This window comes from Eumetopias jubatus, unplaced genomic scaffold, assembly GCF_037043125.1.
Source record: "Eumetopias jubatus isolate StellerSeaLion01/CBP00866 unplaced genomic scaffold, mEumJub1_p1.0 scaffold_13, whole genome shotgun sequence".
NCBI classification, from domain to species: domain Eukaryota; kingdom Metazoa; phylum Chordata; class Mammalia; order Carnivora; family Otariidae; genus Eumetopias; species Eumetopias jubatus.
In genome coordinates this window covers 81408529-81432413 of record NW_028274819.1, presented here as the reverse complement: position 1 = coordinate 81432413, position 23885 = coordinate 81408529, and the positions used below count along the sequence as shown (strand labels likewise).

General features: G+C 35.1%; 1 protein-coding gene across 1 annotated transcript in view; it reads right to left on the bottom strand.

Moving 5' to 3' along the window:
* Nucleotides 1-23885, bottom strand: part of CNTN5 (contactin 5) — a gene marked incomplete at its 5' end in the record, with an annotated part of 571224 nt that overhangs the window by 55069 nt on the left and 492270 nt on the right. The window contains 2 exons of the mRNA XM_088017513.1: nt 12315-12549; nt 14640-14710. Of these exons, the coding sequence (XP_087873639.1) occupies nt 12315-12549; nt 14640-14710 (306 nt within the window). The remainder of the gene's footprint in view (nt 1-12314; nt 12550-14639; nt 14711-23885) is intronic.

The following is a 23885-nucleotide window of genomic DNA, read 5'->3' as shown; positions in this document are numbered from 1 at the left end:
AGAGCATCCTACTAAAGTATGAATGGGTCAACCGGGAAATTAAAGAAGAATTAAAAAATTCACGGAAACCAATGAAAATGAAAACACAACTGTTCAAAATCTTTGGGATACAGCAAAGGCAGTCCTGCGAGGAAAGTATATAGCAATACAAGCCTTTCTCAAGAAACAAGAAAGGTCTCAAATACACAATCTAACCCTACACCTAAAGAAGCTGGAGAAAGAACAGCAAATAAAGCCTAAACCCAGCAGGAGAAGAGAAATAATAAAGATCAGAGCAGATATCAATGAAATAGAAACCAAAAGAACAGTAGAACAGATCAACGAAACTAGGAGCTGGTTCTTTGAAAGAATTCACAAGATTGATAAACCCCTGGCCAGGCTTATCAAAAAGAAAAGAGAAATGACCCAAATCAACAAAATCATGAATGAAAGAGGAGAGATCACAACCAACACCAAAGACATACAAACAATTATAAGAACATATTAAGAGCAATTCTATGCCAGCAAATTAAATAACCTGGAAGAAATGGGTGCATTGCTAGAGAGGTATCAACTACCAAAATTGAACCAGGAAGAAATAGAAAACATGAACAGACCTATAGCCATTAAGGAAATTGAAGCAGTCATCAAAAATCTCCCAACAAACAAAAGCCCAGGGCCAGATGGCTTCTCAGGGGAATTCTATCAGACATTTCAAGAAGAATTAATACCTATTCTCCTGAAACTGTCCAAAAAATAGAAATGGAAGGAAAACTTCCAAATTCATTTTATGAGGCCACCATTACCTTGATCCCAAAACCAGACAAAGACCCCATCAAAAAGGAGAATTACAGACGCATATCCTTGATGAACATGGATGCAATAATTCTCACCAAAATACTAGCCAATTGGATCCAACAGTCCATTAAAAGTATTATTCACCATGACCAAGTGGGATTTATCCCTGGGCTGCAAGGCAGGTCAACATCCGCAAATCAATCAACGTGATACAACACATTAACAAAAGAAAGAACAAGAATCATATGATCCTCTCAAGAGATGCAGAAAAAGCATTTGACAAAGTACAGCATCCTTTCATGATCAAAACTCTTTAGAGTATAGGGATAGAGGGTACATACCTCAACATCATAAAACCCATCTATGAAAAACCTACAGCAAATACCATTGTCAATGGGGAAAAGCTGAGAGCTTTTCCCCTAAGGTCAGGAACGTGGCAGGGATGTCCACTATCACCACTGCTATTCAACATATTATTAGAAGTCCTAGCCACAGCAATCAGACTAGAACTCATACAGGAATTCAGTAAAGTAGCAGGGTATAAAATCAATGCACAGAAATCAGTGGCATTCCTATACACCAACAACAAGACAGAAGAGAGACACATCAAGGAGTCAATCCCATTTACAATTGCACCCAAAACCATAAGATACCTAGGAATAAATTTAACCAAAGAGGCAAAGGATCTACTCAGAAAAGTATAAAATACTCATGAAAGAAATTGAAGAAGACACAAAGAAATGGAAAAACATTCCATGCTCATGGATTGGAAGAACAAACATTGTGAAGATGTCAATGCTACCTAGAGCAATCTACACATTCAATGCAATCCCCATCAAAATACCATCCACTTTTTTCAAAGAAATGGAACAAAGAATCCTAAAATTTGTATGGAACCAGAAGAGACCCTGAATAGCCAGAGGAATCTTGAAAAAGAAAAGCAAAGCTGTCGGCATCACAATTCCGGACTTCCAGCTCTATTACAAAGCTGTCATCATCAAGACAGTATGGTACTGGCACAAAAACAGACACATAGATCAATGGAACAGAATCGAGAGCCCAGAAATCGACCCTCAACTCTATGGTCAACTAATTTTTGACCAAGCAGGAAAGAATGTCCAGTGGAAAAAAGACAGTCTCTTCAACAAATGGTGTTGGGAAAATTGGACAGCCACATGCAGAAGAATGAAACTGGACCATTTCCTTACATCACACACAAAAATAGACTCCAAATGGTTGAAAGACCTAAATGTGAGACAGGAGTCCATCAAAATCCTAAAGGAGAACACAGGCAGCAACCTCTTCGACCTCAGCCGCAGCAACTTCTTCCTAGACACATAGCCAAAGACAAGGGAAGCAAGGGCAAAAATGAACTATTGGGATTTCATCAAGATAAAAAGCTTTTGCACAGCAAAAGAAACAGTTCACAAAACCAAAAGACAACTGACAGAATGGGAAAAAATATTTGCAAATGACATATCAGATAAAGGCCTAGTATCCAATATCTATAAAGAACTTATCAAACTGAACACCCAAAGAACAAATAGTCCAATCAAGAAATGGGCAGAAGACATGAACAGACATTTTTCCAAAGACATCCAAATGGCTAACAGACTAATGAAAAAGTGCTCAACATCGCTTGGCATCAGGGAAATCCAAATCAAAACCTCAATGAGATACCACCTCACACCCATCAGAATGGCTAAAATTAACAAGTCAGGAAACGATAGATGTTGGCGGGGATTTGGAGAAAGGGGAACTCTCCTACACTGTTGGTGGGAATGTAAGCTGGTGCAACCACTCTGGAAAACATTATGGAGGTTCCTCAAACAGTTGAAAATAGAGCTACCATACGATCCAGCAATTGTACTACTGGGTATTTACCACAAAGATACAAATATAGGGATCCGAAGGGGTACGTGCACCCTGGTGTTTATAGCAGCAATGTCCACAATAGCCAAACTGTGGAAAGAGCCAAGATGTCCATCGACAGATGAATGGATAAAGAAGAAGTGGTATATATACACAATGGAATATTATGCAGCCATCAAAAGGAATGAGATCTTTCCATTTGCAACGATGTGGATGGAACTGGAGGGTGTTATGCTGAATGAAATAAGTCAATCAGAGAAAGACATGTATCATATCACCTGACTGATATGAGGAATTCTTAATCTCAGGAAAGAAACTGAGGGTTGCTGGAGTGGTGGGGGCTGGGAGGGATTGGATAGCTGGGTGATAGACATTGGGGAGTGTATGTGCTATGGTGAGCACTGTGAATTGTACAAGACTGATGAATCACGGATCTGTACTTCTGAAACAAATAATGCAATATATGTTTAGAAAAAAAAGAAGAAAAAGATAGCAGGAGGGGAAGAATGAAGGGGAGTAAGTCAGAGGGGGAGACGAACCATTAGAGAAAATGGACTCTGAAAAACAAACTGAGGGTTCTAGAGTGGATGGGGGTGGGGGGATGGGTTAGCCTAGTGATGCGTATTAAAGAGAGAACATTCTGCGTGGAGCACTGGGTGTTATGCACAAACAATGAATCATGGAACACTACATCAAAAACTAATGATGTAATGTATGGTGATTAACATAAAAATAAAAAATTATGAAAAAAAATTGTAGAGACTTTAATACTAACCCCATATCACTGGTAAGACATCAGATTAATCTTTCGAAAATGTTTTTGTTTGTTTGTTAAAATTCAGAGAACCATATGTCAAAGCCAAGAGTTGTATGTAAGATATTTAAAATCATTATTAGAGATATTAAAGGAATTATAACCATTTTCTGAGATCTTCCTTTTTTCTAATGAAAGGTAGTTGCTCATCTACCTGGAGAAACTTTATATATTACTAATTGAAAATTATCAGTGAAAAACATCTACCCTTGTTACTGTAAAAGAAACTCAGGGAAAACTTTTCCAATGATACATGTTTGTACCGAGCAATGATTTTCTTTTGATAAAACTCATTAAAATCACATGCTATAATTGTGTTAATTCTAAGTGCTTTAGTAAATTCACATTAATCTTTACATAGGAGCTGACATTAATTCCAGCCATGGTATAAATTATAATTTCTCATTCTGTCACCTTTTGAATATATTTTTTTTTAATTTTTAAATAGCATTTTCTTTTTTTATTGTTATTATGTTTAATTAGCCAGCATATAGTACATCGTTAGTTCTTGATGTAGTGTTCAACAATTCATTAGTTGCGTATAACACCCAGTGCTCATCACTACATGCGCCCTCCTTAATACCCATCACCCGGTTACCCCATCCCCCTACCACCCTTCCTTCTGAAACCCTCAGTTTGGTTCCTGGAGTCCAGAGTCTCTCATGGTTTGTCTCCCTCTCTGATTTCTTCCCATTCAGTTTTCCCTCCCTTCCCCTGTGGTCCTCCAAGCTATTCCTTATGTTCCACATATGAGTGAAACCATATGATAATTGTCTTTCTCTGCCTGACTTATTTCACTTAGCATAACCTTTTGAATATTTTTTATTATTTTCTTTTGCCCACTGGTTTCCATCACTCTACTTTCCCACTTCCTATTATCTGGCATCTACGTGTTTTAAAAAAAAAAAATTCTGGGGAAAGCTTCTATTTCATTCTAGAATTCTGATCACCAGACTTGCCACAAGATTTTTTTCATTGCTACTTAATAGGAGTTAAAATTCTTGATTTTGCAAGTAAATGAAAGGAAATGCTGATGTTCTTAAGGTATGTACAACCTGATCTCCAGGATTTAAGGTATGATTTATTTCAAAGACAGCCACACTTTGGGTATCATTTGTTATTCACAAGCAGTTTTGCTTATCTTTTTAAATGAATGCATTGCAGAGATTTGTGTGCCACATGCCTTCTTTCAGCTTTTTTTATTATCGAGGCAATTACATCTTTGTCAAAGAAGATTGCAGGGAGATAAATAATTTTAGAAGCACCAAACAGTGGTTGGGTAGAAGTCTTTCTATCCCTCTTTATCTTTAGAGAAAGGAATAATTTCTCTTTCAGCTTTCTGTAGCACTGCACAACCTTAAGTACTTCTCAAACAGAAATAAGAAAGTTTTAAAAAATAGAAAAGTTTTTTAAAAAAGAAAAAATATTCAGAAACCTATTTCCTAAACAAATACCCAGAATTTCTATTTAAAAGCTCTGAGGATTTTAAATCAGGATCAAACCCAAACAGACATTTCACAGATGCATTCTTGGGGGCTAATATTATAATTGCATCTAATTGAATGAAGGTAGATGAATCAAACAAGAACTGAAGAGTCATTTTTATTTGTTTCACCTTCTGGATGTAAATAGTATCAGAAGTAAACCCAGGTTGATCTAAATTAGAAATTTCAGCATGTAAAAAAAGTGATCTCAGTCAGTTTACTTCCAGAAGTTTCAGTGTGTATTATTATAACCATGGATTGAAAGGTTTTTTTCTAAGCAAGAGTAACTGACTAGATCACAGAATTGTAGTTTGGATTGGAACTAGCTGTTCTGTTTGGGTATCCCATTGTAACTGAGTAATGGAAGGTAACTAAAAAGAATTTTAGATAGTCACTTGGATCAAAGGTCATAAATGGATGGTCAGTGGGTGTTTAGTCATGTTTGGTATGACCCAATAATGAATTAATTTATTCTAACATTTCATATAAAAATAAGAATTTCTGGCTTCTTTAGGAAAAAATTGGTGATACCAAGCCTGAATTCGTGGGTGTTGGTAGATGAGAATTAGCTGTTGGTCCCATTAGTCAGGGCATAGTCTTTTAGGTTTGCCAGAGTCCCTACCACTACCTATTATCTTACACTGGGACTACTTCACTTATTTATATCTCTTACCTGAACTCAATAGGCTTTTGAGTTATGGACATAAGTTTTAGATCCATATTCTCATTTTGCAGATGAAAATGTGACATGTACACAGGTTGATATATCCAAATTCTGCTTCTGGCTCTGAAAGAACCCCAACTAGAACTCAGGTCTCAAGTACTCTTTCCTCTGTTGTTTTTACATGGGTACCAAGGCAGCGTATTTCTTAGAATCAGTTTTGAGGCCCAGAAGAGATTTTGGAGGGAACATAGAGTTCATTTTCTTGCTGCTCAATTACTTCCAAATAACTGACAGAGGAACAGATTGGAATACAATTAAAAACAAACAACAACAAACAGATGAGGGGAACAACCAAAGGTGATAATAATTACCATTTATTGAGGATTTGATACGTGCCTAGCATTATTCAAAATTCTTTACATGAATTCATTAATCCTTCAAGAACCCTATTATTAATCACTATTTCTGCCGATAAAGAAATTGAAAGGCAGAGTCAAGCAACTTGCCCAAGGTCACACAGCTGCTAGAAGGTGGAGAGAGGATTTCAACAAGGCAATCAGGTCCTAAGTACCATGCTGTCCCACTTCTGTGCACACATCTATGTTTACACACCTAATGCTTTTCCTTGTGCTCCTGCTTTCTTTTCTTCTTGCCCTACCACACCTAACTTCTCTCAAGAATATTGATGTCAGGGTCCCTACTTGGGCTCTCTACTCTAAGTCTTGTCAGAAGCCACCTAAACCCCTGTCATCTCCTATTTAACTCTACTTACTATCAGCTCCTTTTATTCCTGTTTCATGGAATTTTTAATAATGTTGAACCACAGCTGCACTGCTTCTCATAGATCCTGTCATATTCAGGTATTTCTAAAACTCTCCTGATCTGTAAATCATAGGGTGTTTCCTGCCACTCTCACTTCCATTATACTCAGGTAATTTTGATGAAAATTCAGGGACTTATTTCAGAGACTGTACTAGTGGTATGTCTAATAGATTCAAAGACTTAAAAAGATTTCTTTTTTTTCTTTTACTTATGATGATATTAATTAGGCCATGGCTAACTCCTTCACTCCAGTCTTGGGATATAAAGTGGACAAGCTTATTGATAGATTTCAGTTTCTGTCAGATTAAAAATTTTGAACAGCATTACCATGTTCATGAATTTAGATGATACATTTGTATTAAGTGGCTTAGCAGCTGGAGTTTTCGAAGTAATATGGGGGGATGTGCTTGTAATATTGATTATACATCTGACTTCCCAGGAGGGGTGGGCAACAGCATTAATCAAAGGAAAGTTTAATAAACTCCTTGGGAGAAAGGGTTATGGTTTCATTATTTAAAAATTCAGTGAAGACAGCTGTAGTTGAACTTTTACAGGCATTAATCCAAATGGATCATCTGGCAAAGACAGGAAATTATTTCTTGTATTTTACAACTAATATGCCAATTTATTAATTTTCAAGTTCACATAAATCCCACTGAGTTCAGTTTCAGCTAGGAATTGATCTGGAGAATAACGCCTCATGAATGTTGGGTTTTAATTTGAGCTGTAGTAGCTCCATTTGCGAGGAGATAATTGCATATCATTTTCTGCAAATGAGGAGAGACTTCTTGTTTTAATAAAAGTAAAAGCAGCATAATTTTCCCATACAAGGCAAAAACCAAATAAATGAGAAAAAGCTAAGGCTTATCACAAATAAATAAATCTTTCAAACTATAATTAATCTATATCAAAATTCCCTCTATTTTTCAATTATATGTAAGTGAATGCTCAGGTTCTTTTCCTTTCAAAACTATAGTAAGAAGAATCAAGTGGAAAATGGATATAAGTTTGACTAAAAAGTATTTCTAGATATATAGAAGTGAAAGCCAATTGGATTTTTCATATTTAAAAAAATCTACCATGCATTATAAATCACTATGTTACAACTTTGCTATCATTTAAAAAAATTAGAATTGTTTCAGAATGAGGGTATTGTATAGGATTACAGCATACCGTAGAGATTTGAAGTCAAATCAAGATGATAATGCACATTTTGCCTGGTTTAAAAAGTATAGATAATTGATATATATAGATATATAATATAAATATATATTATATAAATATATAATTGATATATATATCTATATATAGATATATATAGATATATATATAGATAATTGTGCAAGGTGCATGGAAGGGTTATCTAGAGTCATTCAGGGTTACTTCTGTTGTGGAAATCTTGAAAAGTTTCCAAGGCTCAAGAGCATTAGCAGAAGAATCATTTTGGAGCTTTTCTGATAATATTCTAGGACAGCTTTCCACTTCAGAGTCACAAGAGTCAAGGTCATTTCCCAAGGGATTTATCAAATATCAATATTATAAATGATGAGTTATTTTACTAAAAGATCACTTTCAAAATTTTCCCTATAATAATGTAATTCTCACTCTCATCCTAATTGACTTTCTTGAGAGGAAAAGAAAGGGATGGAAGGTATAAGGAATGCACATAACTAATTATAGAGGTGAGCTCTGAATGTGAATGTCATCCATTATTGATCTACCACTGGAAAATGGGTTGAGAACTAGTATTGTAAGGTTTGTCTTGAAGTCCTTGCTTCTTTCCAAACAACATGAGTTCTGGTGGCACATGTTTTCTTCCTGACTTGGTGTAAGCTGAGAAAAGGTGGCTTCTCCATAGTACTCCAGGCAGCTAGTCATCTTGATATGAAGAGGAAGAAATATGCCCGTGAACAGAGACAGAATGCCAGCCCCAATCCTCTTGTTCTTTATTTTGTCAAAGAATATGGTGGGCTTTTGAGGTGATAAGCAAGTGGACTAAGTTGATGGAAGAACAAAGGGGCAGAATTTATCTTATGGAGAACTACAGTCTTAATCAGATGAGTTGGGCTTTGGGCAAGAGTATGATGACAAAGGCACACTTTGTTTTTGTTTTTTTTTTAAGATTTTTATTTATTTATTGAGAGAGAGAGAGAGAAAATGGTAGAGAGCATGAGAGGGAAGAGGGTCAGAGGGAGAAGCAAACTCCCCGCTGAGCAGGGAGCCCGATGTGGGACTCGATCCTGGGACTCCAGGATCATGACCTGAGCCGAAGGCAGTTGCTTAACCAACTGAGCCACCCAGGCGCCCCAAAGGCACACTTTGAATCTGTATGATTGTCCCCAGACATAGAGGAGCGGAACTTGCACTGACATGAGTACAATATATTATTTTACCAGTTCATTACAGTCCTTGACTCTTTTAAAAAATGTTTTACTATTCAAAATCTTCACTTCTTTTAAAGTAAAGCAATTTTTCCTACCTGGGAAAATTAAAATTTAGAGTATTTAAAATTATGGAATAAATTGATAAACTTTCAGATTCAGATTTGTAATGACTTCTAGAGATGTTCTAGTTCAGGACTTTCATTTTTAAAGTGGAGGAAGATAAGGTGCAGAGAGGTGGATAAATTGCAAAATTTTAGTCAGTGTGAGCAGATTGAAACTCTGCCCATTTCAGGCAAATGCTCTTCCTTTCCATTGTCCTATCTTTCCTAGTTACACAATTTAATGATGCTAAAATTTTACTCTTATTTACACATAAATTTCCAAATTAGTCAATTTAACTAGTGAGCAATGCCAAATATATGTTTTAATTTTGTTGTCAGAACAAAAGCAGGGGTGCCTGGGTGGCTTAGTCAGTTAAGCGTCTGCCTTTGGTTCAGGTCATGATCTTGGGGTCCTGGAATCCAGGGCCGCATTGGGCTCCTTGCTCCGCAGAGAGTCTGCTTCTCCCTCCCCCTCTCCTCCCACTCCTGTGCTCTCCCTCTCTCCCTCTCGCTCTCAAATAAATAAATAAATATTTTTAAAAATTGGAAAAAAGAACAAAAGCAGACTATCTAGATTTAATTTGCCTGGTATCATTTATATGTCAATCGACCAAAATAAATGAAGTGTTACTATGAATATAGCAATGACCTCAGTGCCTTTAAAAGAAGATATGCATATTTCTTATCTAACTTGAAAGTGTAATCTCCAAAGGCAAGCTATTTCAAGTCTAAAGAAACACAGTATAAACAATGCACGGTGATTGTGATAATTTAATTTCAAAGCAAAGGTTGACAAGGAATGTACAAATCTTGATTTATTAAAGTCAGTACTGGTGTTACTATACAAAGCATATTCACAAACCTCTCCAATTTACCTTATGTAACCTTTGGGGTTATGTGCTTGATAATTAGGTCGAAGAAATGTTAAAGCAACCAGAAGATGCATTTCCTGAATAAAATATATACTTCAAAATAGATTTTTACAGTAACAAATAGTGTAAAGTATGATTATATATAATATAGTAAAATGACAAAATATTATTATTATATACCCTCCTGATGAGACAGTATAGGGTAGTGGTTAAAAACATGAGCTTTGGAGTCATACAGATGTGGGTTCAAATCCCAGTTCTGTCACTTACTATAGTTACTTACAACTCTCTTACTTTCTGGTGTGAATTGGAGCATGTTACTTTACTTCTCTGAGCCTCAGCTTCCTGAAAAGTAGATTGGGGTTTGAGATTTCTACCTCATATTTGATTGTAAGAATTAAATTAAATAATTTGAGTAATATGGTATCTCCTCTGTAACTGGAAACACATCAGACACTTGATATGCTAAGTTCCTGGGTATCTCACTGGAACACCTATGATTCCTAGTTATTACTTAATTCTTCACTTTCCTGATCATTATTACACTAGGATAAACTTTCTGCTTCTGCTTCAGAATTTGGCTATATATTAAAAAACCTCAGGGCAACTTGTATTGAAAAACTGCAACTTACATAAATCAAATACTATCTTTGTGCTTCAATATTCAGATGACCTTATTTATTTTCTCCCCCCGCCCATGCCATCTAGCTCACAGTACCCAAAAGATAATTCTCTTAAGTTATTTAAATAAGTCACATAAGTGGGTACAAAAAAGTATCAAAGTTCCAGTTTATCTTAATAATGTTTATTAGGTCAAAAGAGTGCTATCTTTGGCGGAATATTTTCTCAATCATTTGTCAAATTTAGGGAATATGAGGCATTGTTTTTGCTAGCAGGGCCAGTTGAAATTCTGCACTTGAGTAGAAGAAAGACTAAGAGAAAAAACTCACCTTAGGGGATTAGATCTATCATACTATCTCTTTCAGAAAATTGCATTTTTGCTGTGGAAAGAGCCAAGATGTCCATCGACAGATGAATGGATAAAGAAGATGTGGTATATATATACAATGGAATATTATGCAGCCATCAAAAGGAATGAGATCTTGCCATTTGCAATGATGTGGATGGAACTGGAGGATGTTATGCTGAGTGAAATAGTCAATCAGAGAAAGACATGTATCATATGACCTCACTGATATGAGGAATTCTTAATCTCAGGAAACAAACTGAGGGTTGCTGGAGTGGTGGGGTGTGGAGGGATGGGGTGGCTGAGTGATAGACATTGGGGAGGGTATGTGCTTTGGTGAGTGCTGTGGATTGTGTAAGACTGTTGAATCACAGACCTGTACCTCTGAAACAAATAATGCAATAGATGTTAAGAAAAAAAAAAAAAAGAGAAGAAGATAGCAGGAGGGGAAGAATGAAGGGGGGGATATTGGAGGGGGAGATGAACCATGAGAGACAATGGACTCTAAAAACAAAGTGAGGGTTCTAGAGTGGAGGGGGGTGGGAGGATGGGTTGGCCTGGTGATTGGTATTAAAGAGGGCACGTTCTGCATGGAGTACTGGGTGTTATGCACAAACAATGAATCATGGAACACTACATCAAAAACTAATGATGTAATGTGTGGCTATTTACATAACAATGAATAAAATTTAAAGGGAAAAAAAGAAAATTGCATTTTTGTATGAAGCTGAGTTCACACTTCAGCACTACCACCTGACTGTAACCATAAATAAGTCACAGTTTTACAGTTTACTCATTTGTAAAATGGGTATATTGCTTAGTAAGTCCTGCATACCTAGTAGTTTTATCTTGAGAATTAAATGTAGTTATGCATATGAAAACAGCATGTTAGAGAAAAATCAAGGATTTAATGATTAGATAGACTTGGGTTTAATTTTCAGTTACAAGGTGTATAACCTTTAGCAAGTTTCTTAACTTTTTAACTTCAATTTCTTTCTCTATAATGGGGATAATAATGACTATTGGAAAAGATTTTCATGGGAATTTCATGATGTAATATGTGAAAAATTTTCCACAGAAAGCCCTGTCTGATACTTCCTTATCAGTATGATGTTTTGTGTATGAGGTTAGTAATAAATATTTATTGGTCACATAAATGGAGTATTTATTTAAATTTATTTCACATACATTTAAATTTAGTGGGTTAAAATATAATATTGTGTAAATTTAAAAACCAAGAATGATTGGTTAAATGTCTATCCAGAGGAAAGAATACACTGTAGATGTTATTAATATTGTTATCATGAAAATATATTTGCCATATATTGTTTAGGAGTGAAGAACATAAGGCAACATGTGTGGAATGCTCAAATTTTTTTAAATAAAAAATTATTTGGAACAATATATCTAAAAAGTATAATGAAAATATGGATTAGTTTTTTCTTTTGGTATATCTGTATTTTCTGATATGTGTGCAAAAATGTCTCATCGATATAACATCCATATATCACCCATAATAAAGTGTGGAATGTAAATAATAGGGATAAAGAAACTGACCTCCTTCAGCTGAGCAGATAACCACAATCTGACTGAAAGGTCCATCTCCTTTATTGTTATAAACGCCAACCTTCACTTCAAAGGGAGTGAGAGGAGGAACACTTTCATCTCGATAAATGAATTTTGAAGCTTCAGAGGATGTCACCATTTTTTCCTTCCAGCCACGTGTTCCATTGGGCCTGAAAGCCACAATATAGCCAAAGCCTTCCCCATTCTGAAACTCTTCAGATACTGGCTAAAGAAGAAAAATGCAATTAATTATCAGCAAAATAACTGATTAAAAAAGCCACTTCTTCCAAACTTTATTATTTTTTTTTAAATTATGGATAACCAGAGAAAAGGAGACTTTCAAGTGTGTAATGCTACCCTGGAAGCCAATATAGCACAATCACTTAGTAGTCTTTGGAAACTTAAAAGGGGTTTAAAGCAAAAGATAAAAATTTAAATAATATCAGTTAGTATTTAAGAAGAGTATCAAGGGTACTGAAAACTCTTGAAGTGAAACAAATTTAAACTATTTAGTCATGTATATGAAAATGAACATTCCACACTAGAATGTAGCATGTTGGGGAAAACTGTCGGTCTGGTGGTCAGAAAAATCTGTTGCTAGAAGTGCTCTGCAGAGACCTTTGTGCAGAAAAAACAGGAAATATTAATGTAAGACCTTTTTTTGTAGTGTTTTCTTTTTCATTTGCTTTTGTGTTTTACTAATGTGAAAAAAATAGAAAAGAATATTTGTTCAAGTAATTGTTATACTATATGCTTACATTTAAATGTGTTAACCAGGCGCAAACTCTACAGCATAGAAAGGAGTAACTGTGATTGACTAGTTAGTCAAAGGAGCAGTCACCAACCACTACCTAGCTGATGCTTGACACATAGATACCCAATAAACACTTGCTGAAACATGTTTTTTTTCTTTTGAATTTTGATTTCAGGAAAAACTGTATTGAGTAGAGGAAGAGAGACAAAGCCTATTATATCAAAGTTCTATAGACCAAGCTTTTATATCCCACCAAAATTCATATAATGAAATCCTAACCCCCAGTGTGATGAGGATTTTGGTAGGTTATTAAATTACGAAGGCAGAGCCCTTATGAATGGGAGTAGTGACCCTCTAGCCCCTCTGTGAGGGTACAGTGAGAAAATAGCCATCTGTTAACCATTTAACTCTTATAACCAAATATGAGGTAGAAATCTCAACCAGATGGCTCTCACCAGCCTGGGATCTGCTGGTGACTTGATCCTAAATTTCTAGGCTCCAGAACTGTGAGAAATACATTTCTGTCATTCATAAGTCACCCCCAGGCCATGGTATTCTTGTTTTAGCAGCTGGGGCTAAGACGTGAAGCTACTAGGGAAGGAAGTTCTCTTTAGAGAGATTTGACCTCAGTGAAGTTCAGGTACTGGGAAGTTAATTCCTCTGCAGAAGTAAAAAATCAGAAATAAACTTTTACTGAAGAGAGGGATGGACAGAATAGCAGAACAGAGTATATGCTCATGGAAGATTTCTTACTGGGAAACGTTTTTCTGTACATTTGATCATTGTTTTAGAGACTATAGTGGATTTGTTCACTTTGCTCCAGTAGACACATTCCATCTCCTTTACATTTTCATGTTCTATGGCATAATTCTGTAAGCTACATGTTATATTTGATAATAAGGTAATCTAACATCAATGAAAGGAAAGTGGCTTCATGGGAAATAAATGTATCTCTTACACCCCTCTTCCCTGCCTCCTTTATAGAAGAAACTTCAGAGAACACATGGTGATAGAGACAAGAGAACACAATTGAAGTCCCAATTCTACTGCTGATTAGGAAGAGTACTTAAACTGTGCCTCAGTTTCATAATTTTTAAAATGAGGAAAAATTATTATCTTTACTAATAGGGTTGCTTTATGGGTTAAATGAGATAACCCAGGCACTGTGCCACAAAAGCACTGGTGGTCATTTCCTTCCTCCCCAATGGTTTTAGTAAGGGTGCTATTTAATTGTGAAATAATTATATGTAAAACTAAGCCAAACAAACACCTGAAGTAGTTTGTGAGAGGATCTGTTTTAATTATTCAAACTTTATTCTGAGATAGCCTATATGACAGGAAGACATACTTTAGACTTGGAGAAAAGTCAGCTGGGGTTGAGTATGAAATGAGACAGGTTCATGTTGGCAATACTCATCTGAGTAATATATGGTCAAAGTGTCTCTTAACCTCATTTAAGCAGAAATTATTCAGTCTCTTTGTACCAAATACAGATCCTATATATGTAGCCTTATTTCCTAAGGAATCAACAAGTTCTGACATCTGAGTACAGGCTTTCTTACCTCCCAGGCTATGACTAACTCATGCCTTCTTCCACTTCTTCCACTTACATTGGTGGGTGCTGTCTTTGGAACTGTGGATTAAAAATGGGCCAGAGTGAGGACAATAAATAGATACTTAATTTAAGAGCCCCATAAGAACATATTATGACCTGACTCAGGTTCTGTAAAATCCTAAAACAAACGATCAAAATTTGTTTGAAGTTAGAGTGGCCATATTCAATATTAAGACAAAATGTTTGTGACAGATACCCTGCTTTCAAATCTATGTGGGAGAGTTTGATATATATTTTTCATGGCCACATAATACATTACCAAACCAGTCCTCATGTAAATGCTCTGTGGTAGTAAGGCTGAAATCCCAAAAACACTAAAGTTAAGGACATCTACTAATGGTTAAATTTCATTCTACAAATTGTCTCCTTTCTAATGATGTGACTCTTCTGTGGTCTCAGGGCTTGCAGAGCTCCAAGAAAGTCCACAGGTTGACCTAGTATTGTTTTACCAGAACTCCCAAATTTAAAGAAATTTGACAACAGTTCCATAGATGAGAACCTATTTAAATAAATAAACATTAAAAAGAACTATCAAAAATGAATCTCTTTGCAAACTACAAAATATATAAGCACCCAGTGAAACTTTTTCAAATGAATAACTATTAAAGAATAAATATCTCAAAAGAATAAATTTCTCCTTCACTGCACCAAGCCACAAAATCTGCAGTTGAAAGGGAACATTTTCAAATGAAGAACGGTTAAATGAAGAAAACTATTAAAAGAAATCATTTTCCAGGCTATGAGTCTGCATTAACAATTTTACACTTCAGTGTTGCCTTTATATCCTTGCATATAGTTTTTAAATGATATTGATATACTCATAAACAATAAATTCACTCCCATATATTACCTACTTGGATGAAAGGCTATTAATTACTGGTAGATAGTCAAAAAGCATTTTATGTACCAGAAAAACTGATGTAGAATTTATGTTCCACGAGAAAGGAAAAAAAAAATTCTCCTTGCACTAGGGAGGTGGGAGAGAAAAGTCTGTGAATATATAATTGGCTCCACTGAAATAAAGACCTTTATTCACCAGGGTCCAAACTGAACAAGAGTTCTTGTCTTGCTCATGCTCATGTAGAAGGATATATATATTTATTTTTATTTTCTATATTATTTTTATATATATATAAATTATTCACTTATTCACATGTGGAGTTCACGCTCATGAGTTTTCTCAGAATTAAATGGAATTGGATATTCCTTTGCCTCTCATTCAAGAAATCACAAGAAATTCAACTGAGCAAAAATGGTGTTAGAACAATAACTGTGAATGTGTCCTAATTTATATAAAGAGCAAGCAAATCATTGATTAACTTGAGTTTTTTATTAGTAGTCATAGTTATTGCTAAATATGACAACCTATGATGTATTAGTTTGTTTTGACACCATGTCCCCAAACCACGGTTATATCATTCTAGTTCTAAATTTATTTTCTGGTCCATGGTATAGTAAGGCACACAGGACTGGAGCTGGTTTAACTGTATGCATAAAAGAACAGAGATCTAAGTTTCCAAATATCCTCTCAGTGGGTGATCTCAGAGTTCTGAATGTTGTGATCATTCATGCACGGTCAAACAAATATATAAGCAAGTTAATTTGTTGATATGGTGTGACTATGGCTTCTCATAGTGTCATTTGTTTGTAAAAAAAATACAAAGGAACACACACACACTTCATATTCATCTCTGACAACTAACAGTTAAATAATATTATGCATATTATCTAACAGAGCCACCTACTTCATCTATTACATTGGAATCACTAACTTTAGTCCCTAAACTTAGGATTTTGAATCTTCTTTGAGGATAATTTCCCTATGATCATGGATGTTATGGAAAGACTAGGCACTGAAGATTCTTTTCTAATTTATTCAGCTATCAAACATCATCCAAAAAGAGGATGTATGGAACCTTTAACTTAGAGTTGGAGGGTAGGCTGTATGCTCTCTAGGGAATATCTCTTGAAGGTCATTTGAAAGATATGAGTAGAATAAAATACAAGTGACTATTTGAAGTTGATCTTTTCTTCTGAAGCTTTGGTAATACTGTTCCACAGTCCATTAATGCTTTTATTTTTAGAAAACATTTTTAGATTTTTCAAAATTTTTAATTTTTTTAAGTAAAAAAAAATGAGAAGATGCTAGTAAAAATTCGGTGAAAATTTCTACTTTGAGGAACAAGAAAGCAAAGTAACACTTTCTATGATGTGATTTGCTTTCCTGTGGGTAATTTCATCATTGCAGTATACATAAATGACCCAGATTAGAAAATTTATTTTATTATTTGAAAGCAGTCTTTGAAATTTTCCTATTGCTGCTAAATTCTTTTCAAGAGAGGATAGCCCATATCAGTTTAATGTAAAGAATAAGATCCTCTTTTTATCACACTACCTTCAATTTTAATGTACAATAAATGACACAAAATAAGGCATTACAGTTCACTGTGTTTTAACAGTATATGTCTATAAACATCAACTATCCTTAAATTTAAAAAAGCTCACTAGATATAATAGAAACTACTAATAGAAAACTTAAGGCTTCAAAGCCATAGGAACAACCTCAGTGTCCATCTATGGATGAATGGATAAAGAAAATATAAATGCTAGAATATTATATTTAGCCATAAATGAAGGCATTCTGCTAAGTGAAATAAGCCAGACAGAGAAAGACAAATACTATATGATCTCACTTACATGTGGGGTCTAAAAAAATGGAGCTACTAGAAACAGAATAGACTGATGGTTGCCAGAGGTGGTGGATGGGGGTGGAGGAAATGGGTGAAGGTGGTTAAAAGGTACAAATTTCCAGTTATAAGATAAATGTGAAGTTCTGGGCATATCGCATATAGTTAACAATACTGTATTATATATTTAAAGGTTGCTGAAAGAATAGATCTTAAAAATTCATATCACAAGGAAAAAATTATAGCTATGTGAAGTGATGGATGTTAAATAAATTTACTGTGGAATCACGTCACAATATATACTTATATCAAATCATTATGTTGTATACCTTAAACTAATATAGTGTTATATGCCAATAATATCTCAATAAAACTGGAAAAGCAAACAAACGAAAAGGAAATATTAAGGCTTTAATAGCTAGGCATCAGGCATTGTGTTTTGTTATCAGGATCACAATGTTTGCATTGGGTACTCCTAATTGGCTTAAATTTCCTAATTGCATGCAGATGATCAGTGGAACCTGTGGAACCTATGCTGAATTCATTTCCTTTTCAAGATATCTCTGCAGTCAATACTTCAGAGTCTACTGATTTTATTTATATCCTTTTATTTATAAAACAACATATTCTTGGTATATAGGGATTTGACAATCCTTCAGAGCCTTTGTGGTATAAAAGTTCTATAATTCTTGTTAGAACCATGAAATTAATATAATCAAACATCTAATAAATGCTTTCATTGTGTTCAGAGAAATACATATTTATTGAAAAAGCAAATATATTTTCAATATAATTAATGAAAATCTGATTTAGAATTAAGCAGCTAGATGCTTTTTTCTTTTGGTTGGCTACTGATAAATGTCATGAGCTCATTAGCTTAGAGAATCAAATTTACATGCATGATTAATGGGTTAAACTCTGATTCTTTTGAGTTTCTTTCTGAGCAATGCTGTTCCATAAATGGATAATGTTATTGACACTTTTCTCACAAGCTGCAAATGCCTTGCTATTTTAGTGCCTTATTTGGCATGTTGAAATGGAGACTATTGTCTCTTTTCACCTTATGCACTGGAAATATTATAAACACTCAGAGTGACCAAACTATAGTACCTTAGTTTAAGCATGCATGACTTTAAGCCTGAATCTCAAAGAACTCTAAGTATAATAGTTTGAACAAAGTCAATCATGCTAATAACATGCTTTAACTTGCATTAAACTAAACAAAAGAAGAGGGGATGAAATTGTTTACCAATCTCTTCTTTTTCCTGAAAAAACTTCTATTGTCTATTACAGTAGATGTTTACACAGCTTATTAAATGATAAAGCTTTCTTAGAGACCTGGGAGAGGCCATGTAATTTAAGAGTTTAATGGTAATCCAGCAACTGGTTTGAAAAGAAAAGTGCAAAAGAGTAGGAAGAAGGAAGAGAGGTTGTTTAGACAGGAATGGTGGAAGTCAAGAGGGAAATTAATAAACAAACAAACACATTTTTTCTGACCTGAATTGAAGTATTTGGCAAGCACACAAATATTTCAGTTAACTATCATTTAAGTTCATTTTATAAGATTAGTTAAGCTTAAAGAGTTTCCAAAACAAAAAGTATCAGTGGTGTTTCCTTAAGAGTTCAAATAATGCTTTTACTCCTATCAATAAGATAGATAAGGTGATATGCACAAATTGAAATGTGTTTTTGCGGGAGTGAGAATGGTCTGGGTTTGGATCTCAGTCTTACCATTCTAGCTGGTTGGCTAAAAATATTTCTTAACTTTGTTGTCCTTCAGTTGCCTAACAGAGATAATAGTACCTACTTTTTTTTTTTAAAGATTTTATTTATTTATTTGAGAGAGAGAGAATGAGAGAGAGAGAGAGCACGAGAGGGAAGAGGGTCAGAGGGAGAAGCAGACTCCCTGCTGAGCAGGGAGCCCGATGTGGGACTCGATCTGGGGACTCCAGGACCACGAACTGAGCCGAAGGCAGTCGCTTAACCAACTGAGCCACCCAGGCGCCCTAGTACCTACTTTTTAAGGTTATTTTTCAAAATTATTTATTATAGTGCCTGGAACTATAATTTATAAATATTACCTAATGTTATCATCTACTTAGATTTCAAAAAGAAAAAACGGTGAAGACTTCTATGATAAACATTAGGTTTACCTTTTATGATAAACATTAGTAAAAGTCCAGCATTGAGTCTATGCATATGTAATCTTGAAAGAGGTTATCCTCTTTGAAATCTGAATAATATTGTTTTGATAGTACCATGGGAATTATGCTTTCAGTTTTAGCTCAGTTTGTTTCCATTTGGAAATCTAGGCAATATACCATTTTTGATTTACAAAAGAGTTATTTTAGAAAATGTAAGATTTCTCAGGGCGCCTGGGTGGCTCAGTCATTAAGCGTCTGCCTTCAGCTCAGGTCATGATCCCAGGGTCCTGGGATCCAGCCTCACACAGGGCTCCCTGCTAAGTAGGGAGCCTGCTTCTCCCTCTCCCACTCCCCCGTGCTTGTGTTCCCTCTCTCACTGTGTCTCTCTCTGTCAAATAAAATCTTTAAAAAAAAAAAAGAAAATATAAGATTTCTCTGATTTATGAATCTTCTCAAATGGCAACAGTCAAAAGTACAGGAGGTTAATATATGCAATAAATGGTGTTTACCTCAACTCATATTCTCCTAGCTTCATTTATATGGGTCCACAGGAAGTAAGAGCAGAGTATTGGTAAAATAACCTTTGAATAAGATTTATTGATGCATGTGGTCAAAAGAGGAGAAGGAAAAAGCAAGAGGAAGAAGGGAGTAGGGAAGGCAGATAACTTGAAATCATTGTTTCTGGTGGAAGTTTAGAATCCCAGCTTTACCTCTTAACTGGTAACCTTGTGCAAGTTTTTAAAACTTTCTAACTCTGTTTTCTCATTTGTAAAATGAGGATAAACACTTCTTGCTTTAGAGGGTTTATGTGACAATTAAATGACGCAAGTACTTAGCATAGAGCCTGGAACATGGTTCTTGTTTTATCACTGGTTTATGGTATTATGGGGACTAAGAAGATATGAAAAGTCATACTTGAGTGTCTCACATTTACTCCTGGGTTAACAACTTTTCATTGCCCTTTTATCTTTCATGTTCAAGTCTTCTACTGCTATTCCATCACTTTGCTATTAATCAGAAAAGGATATGCCTAAAAATTAGCCAGACCTTTTTTATAAAGGTTTTTGTTAAAATCGCCGTCTCTGCCTGCAAAGTGCCTCTGAAAATGGAGACCCATTTCTTGAATATATTTTGTAAAAAAGACTTGCCTGGACTGAAGTAGTTTCATGATTCAAAAATACTGTCTGCTTAGTTTAATAGTATTTTCTTTTAGATATTCTTAATTATTTCAGTTGGGTGCTTAATTTTTTAATATAATATTTTCTTGGAAACATATACTGGAAAGACCTTTAAAAATCCTACAGCTTTCTGTCTTTTCTCTGCACACACCAGTGCCTGACAACAGTGGGTTTTCTAATTGTCCCCTATAAATAATTCTGCCTAAGTCCCATTTGGTCTGGCCTTCAAAGTCCCATTAAATGCTGTTTACAAGGCCAAAATACATAACCCCAGAGAAAACTAATTCAACCCCATCTTATATTATAATAGTATTTTATTGTGTTTCTTCCATAATTTTTGAACTCAATGAAATTTCCTAAGTAATTATCATGGATAAGAACTGTGAAGATACAAATAAGAACAAAGCAAGATCCTTTCAGAAGTAGGGAGATAATGTACAGTGAAAGAAACTGTAATAGAAAATTAAATGAGACTTCTCAACTTGAGATAAGTCAGATGTAACCTCAATTGCTAATGTGAGGTTGGCTAGACAAAACCACAGAATTGCTAAAAATCAGAGAAACCAAATTTTATGATCCTTTTCCATTACCCACCTCTAGCTTGTATATGTAGGATTTTAGCACAAGGAAGGCTTTGGAAGAAGGTTGTCAACTTAGTAGATAAATGCACTATGGCATCTCCTTCCACCCTTAGCTGTCAAAAGAAGAGAAATGAGTGTGTCATTTCCCTCTCAAGCTAAGTGAGAAGAGGAGGAAAACACTGCTGCAGAAAGTACAGATGCTTATGTCTTACACCCTGGCTGAATGCTGTTGAGCTTTAGAATGTTGTAATATGACCCAGTCCCATGCTATACTACCAGAGCTGAGACCAAAATAGCTTTGAGAACACAGAATTTGGCAGGTCAGGAATGTGATTACTATGCATCAAGTGGACACTAGGGAAGCTAAGTTTAAATAGGCTTGTTGGGATCACATCCAATTAAGCTGCCTGCTAGAGGATAAGATAGTCTCCAAAGAACCCAATGTATCCTGTAAGAGAAAGAAGCAGCATATGGACAAATACTGTCACATATTGCACTCAACACCCATGCGAGTATTACAAATTGTACCACTTAAGTAGTTTTCTTCTTCTTATCTGGCCTGGGAAGTGCCTGACACAGCAGCTGGAAGGTGAGGGAAGAAGTGAAAAGAAGAAAGAAAAGACAAATCACAGCTCTTGGGTCAGGCCTTTGGGATAGAGGAAGAGAAAGCGTGGAACTGGATGTGAGATTAAAGTTCTTATTTAAATTAAAATGGAAGTTTTTAATACTTGAAAATGAGACTGCCCTAATACCTAAAAGTGCCTTGGATATATATCGTTGGGGCTGAAGTCAGAGATCAGATGAAGCGTAATGGAGAGCAATGATGGGAGAAGAATAAAACTATTCTGTTTAAATTCTATGGAGTTCAGTCTGTATAGTAAACCAATTACATAACTATGATAGTGCAGAAAGTGCTAAGGCTAAGAAAGATATTTATCTGATTGTCTACTTGATATTCCTATTTATCTGGTCAAGCATTAATCTATTAAACATAGAAAAAATATTTTGCCTTGTGTGGCCTGAAATATGTGTGTGTCATTTTCCATTTCAGAGTCAAAAAAGAATGGCAGGTCAGAATACAATGTGTTAAGCAACTGGAAAGTTATATGAATGTGGAACATATTTTTTAAGCAAGTTCTTTCATTTGACACTTATTTTTTTCAGCTCCTTTTGTTTTGTCTATCCTATAAGCAAAGAAAATGACCACATGTTGGGACAATATCACAATCCACTTACAGACTGATACCTGGCTAGATAACAAATACAGCATGGTAAAGCTAAACAGAGATGGAGACAGAAATTTAGAGGAGAGGCATGCTCTGTACTGTGCACCACATTCTGAAAGGCTTTCTTGACTCCCAAGCCATCAGGTGGGCTGAGTGCCCAGAATTGCTGGTATACAGTCTGCAGCAGAGACTTCTCAATAGGAGGGCATCTTGTAGGAGCCTGATGCAAGCCAAGAGACTGGGTGACTCTTACTATATCAACAAAAAGATGTTTAACCTGAAAATACTTCCGCAATATGAAAAAAGTGACATGCATGATTATTATTGTTTAAATTTTCATTGAACAAAAAAATAACTCAATTTCATGATGATAATGATGATGATGATGACAAATGGCTAATAGTAAGCATTTACGATGTGCCAGGCACTATGCTAAGCTCTTAGCGTGCATTATCTTACTTAATAAAATGAGCCAATAGAGTAGGTTGTGATTCTGTTTCCATTTTATAGGTGAGAAAATTGAGCCTTGAACAAGGTATATATCTTACCTATGTTCACTGCTAGTAAACAGCAGAGAACATTAATCCAGATCTGCCTAACTCCAAAACTCAAATTCCTAATTACAGCTAGAAGATAGAACCTTCTTTTCTCTTTTTCTTTCACTCTCAATCTCTCTATTTCATCATAATTTGAAATAAAGAACTGCAAATATTGAGATTTATAACAAAAACTTTGATAATAATAGACATTTTATATTACAGAGAAGACCAAACCTTTTTAGATAATAGGTTACATCATTTAACTCTATCTTGTCTCCTTTTCATTTATCTTTCAACAGTTAGATTATAAATACATAACTTGTAGGGTGTCTGGGTGGCTTAGTCCATTAAGCATCTGACTCTTGATTTTGGCTTAGGTCATGATCTCAGGGTTGTGAGATTGAGTTCCCTGTCAGGCTCCACACTCTCTGTGGAGTCTGCTTGAGATTCTCTCTCTCTCTCTCTCTCTCTCTCCCTCTGCCCTTCACCCTGCTCATGCACACGCATGCTTTCTCTCTCTCAAATAAATAAATAAAATCTTTAAAAAAATAAATACATAACTTATGGAATATTAAAGTTCAATTAAATGGGAGAATTACTGTTGTATTCATTTTTACACATTTTTCCATTTTTATTATAGTATGTATTTCAATTTCATTTCCTAAGATGTGATTTTTTTTTTCTCTTGAGTGTTCTCTTTTTAAATGATGGAGAAAGCATTTCCATTACCTAACCCAAAATCATATACTGGTTTGATGATAGTAACACATTTCCAAAATTAAACACAGGGTTCTATCTATCTATCTCTCTATCTATATATCTATCTATATCTATCAAT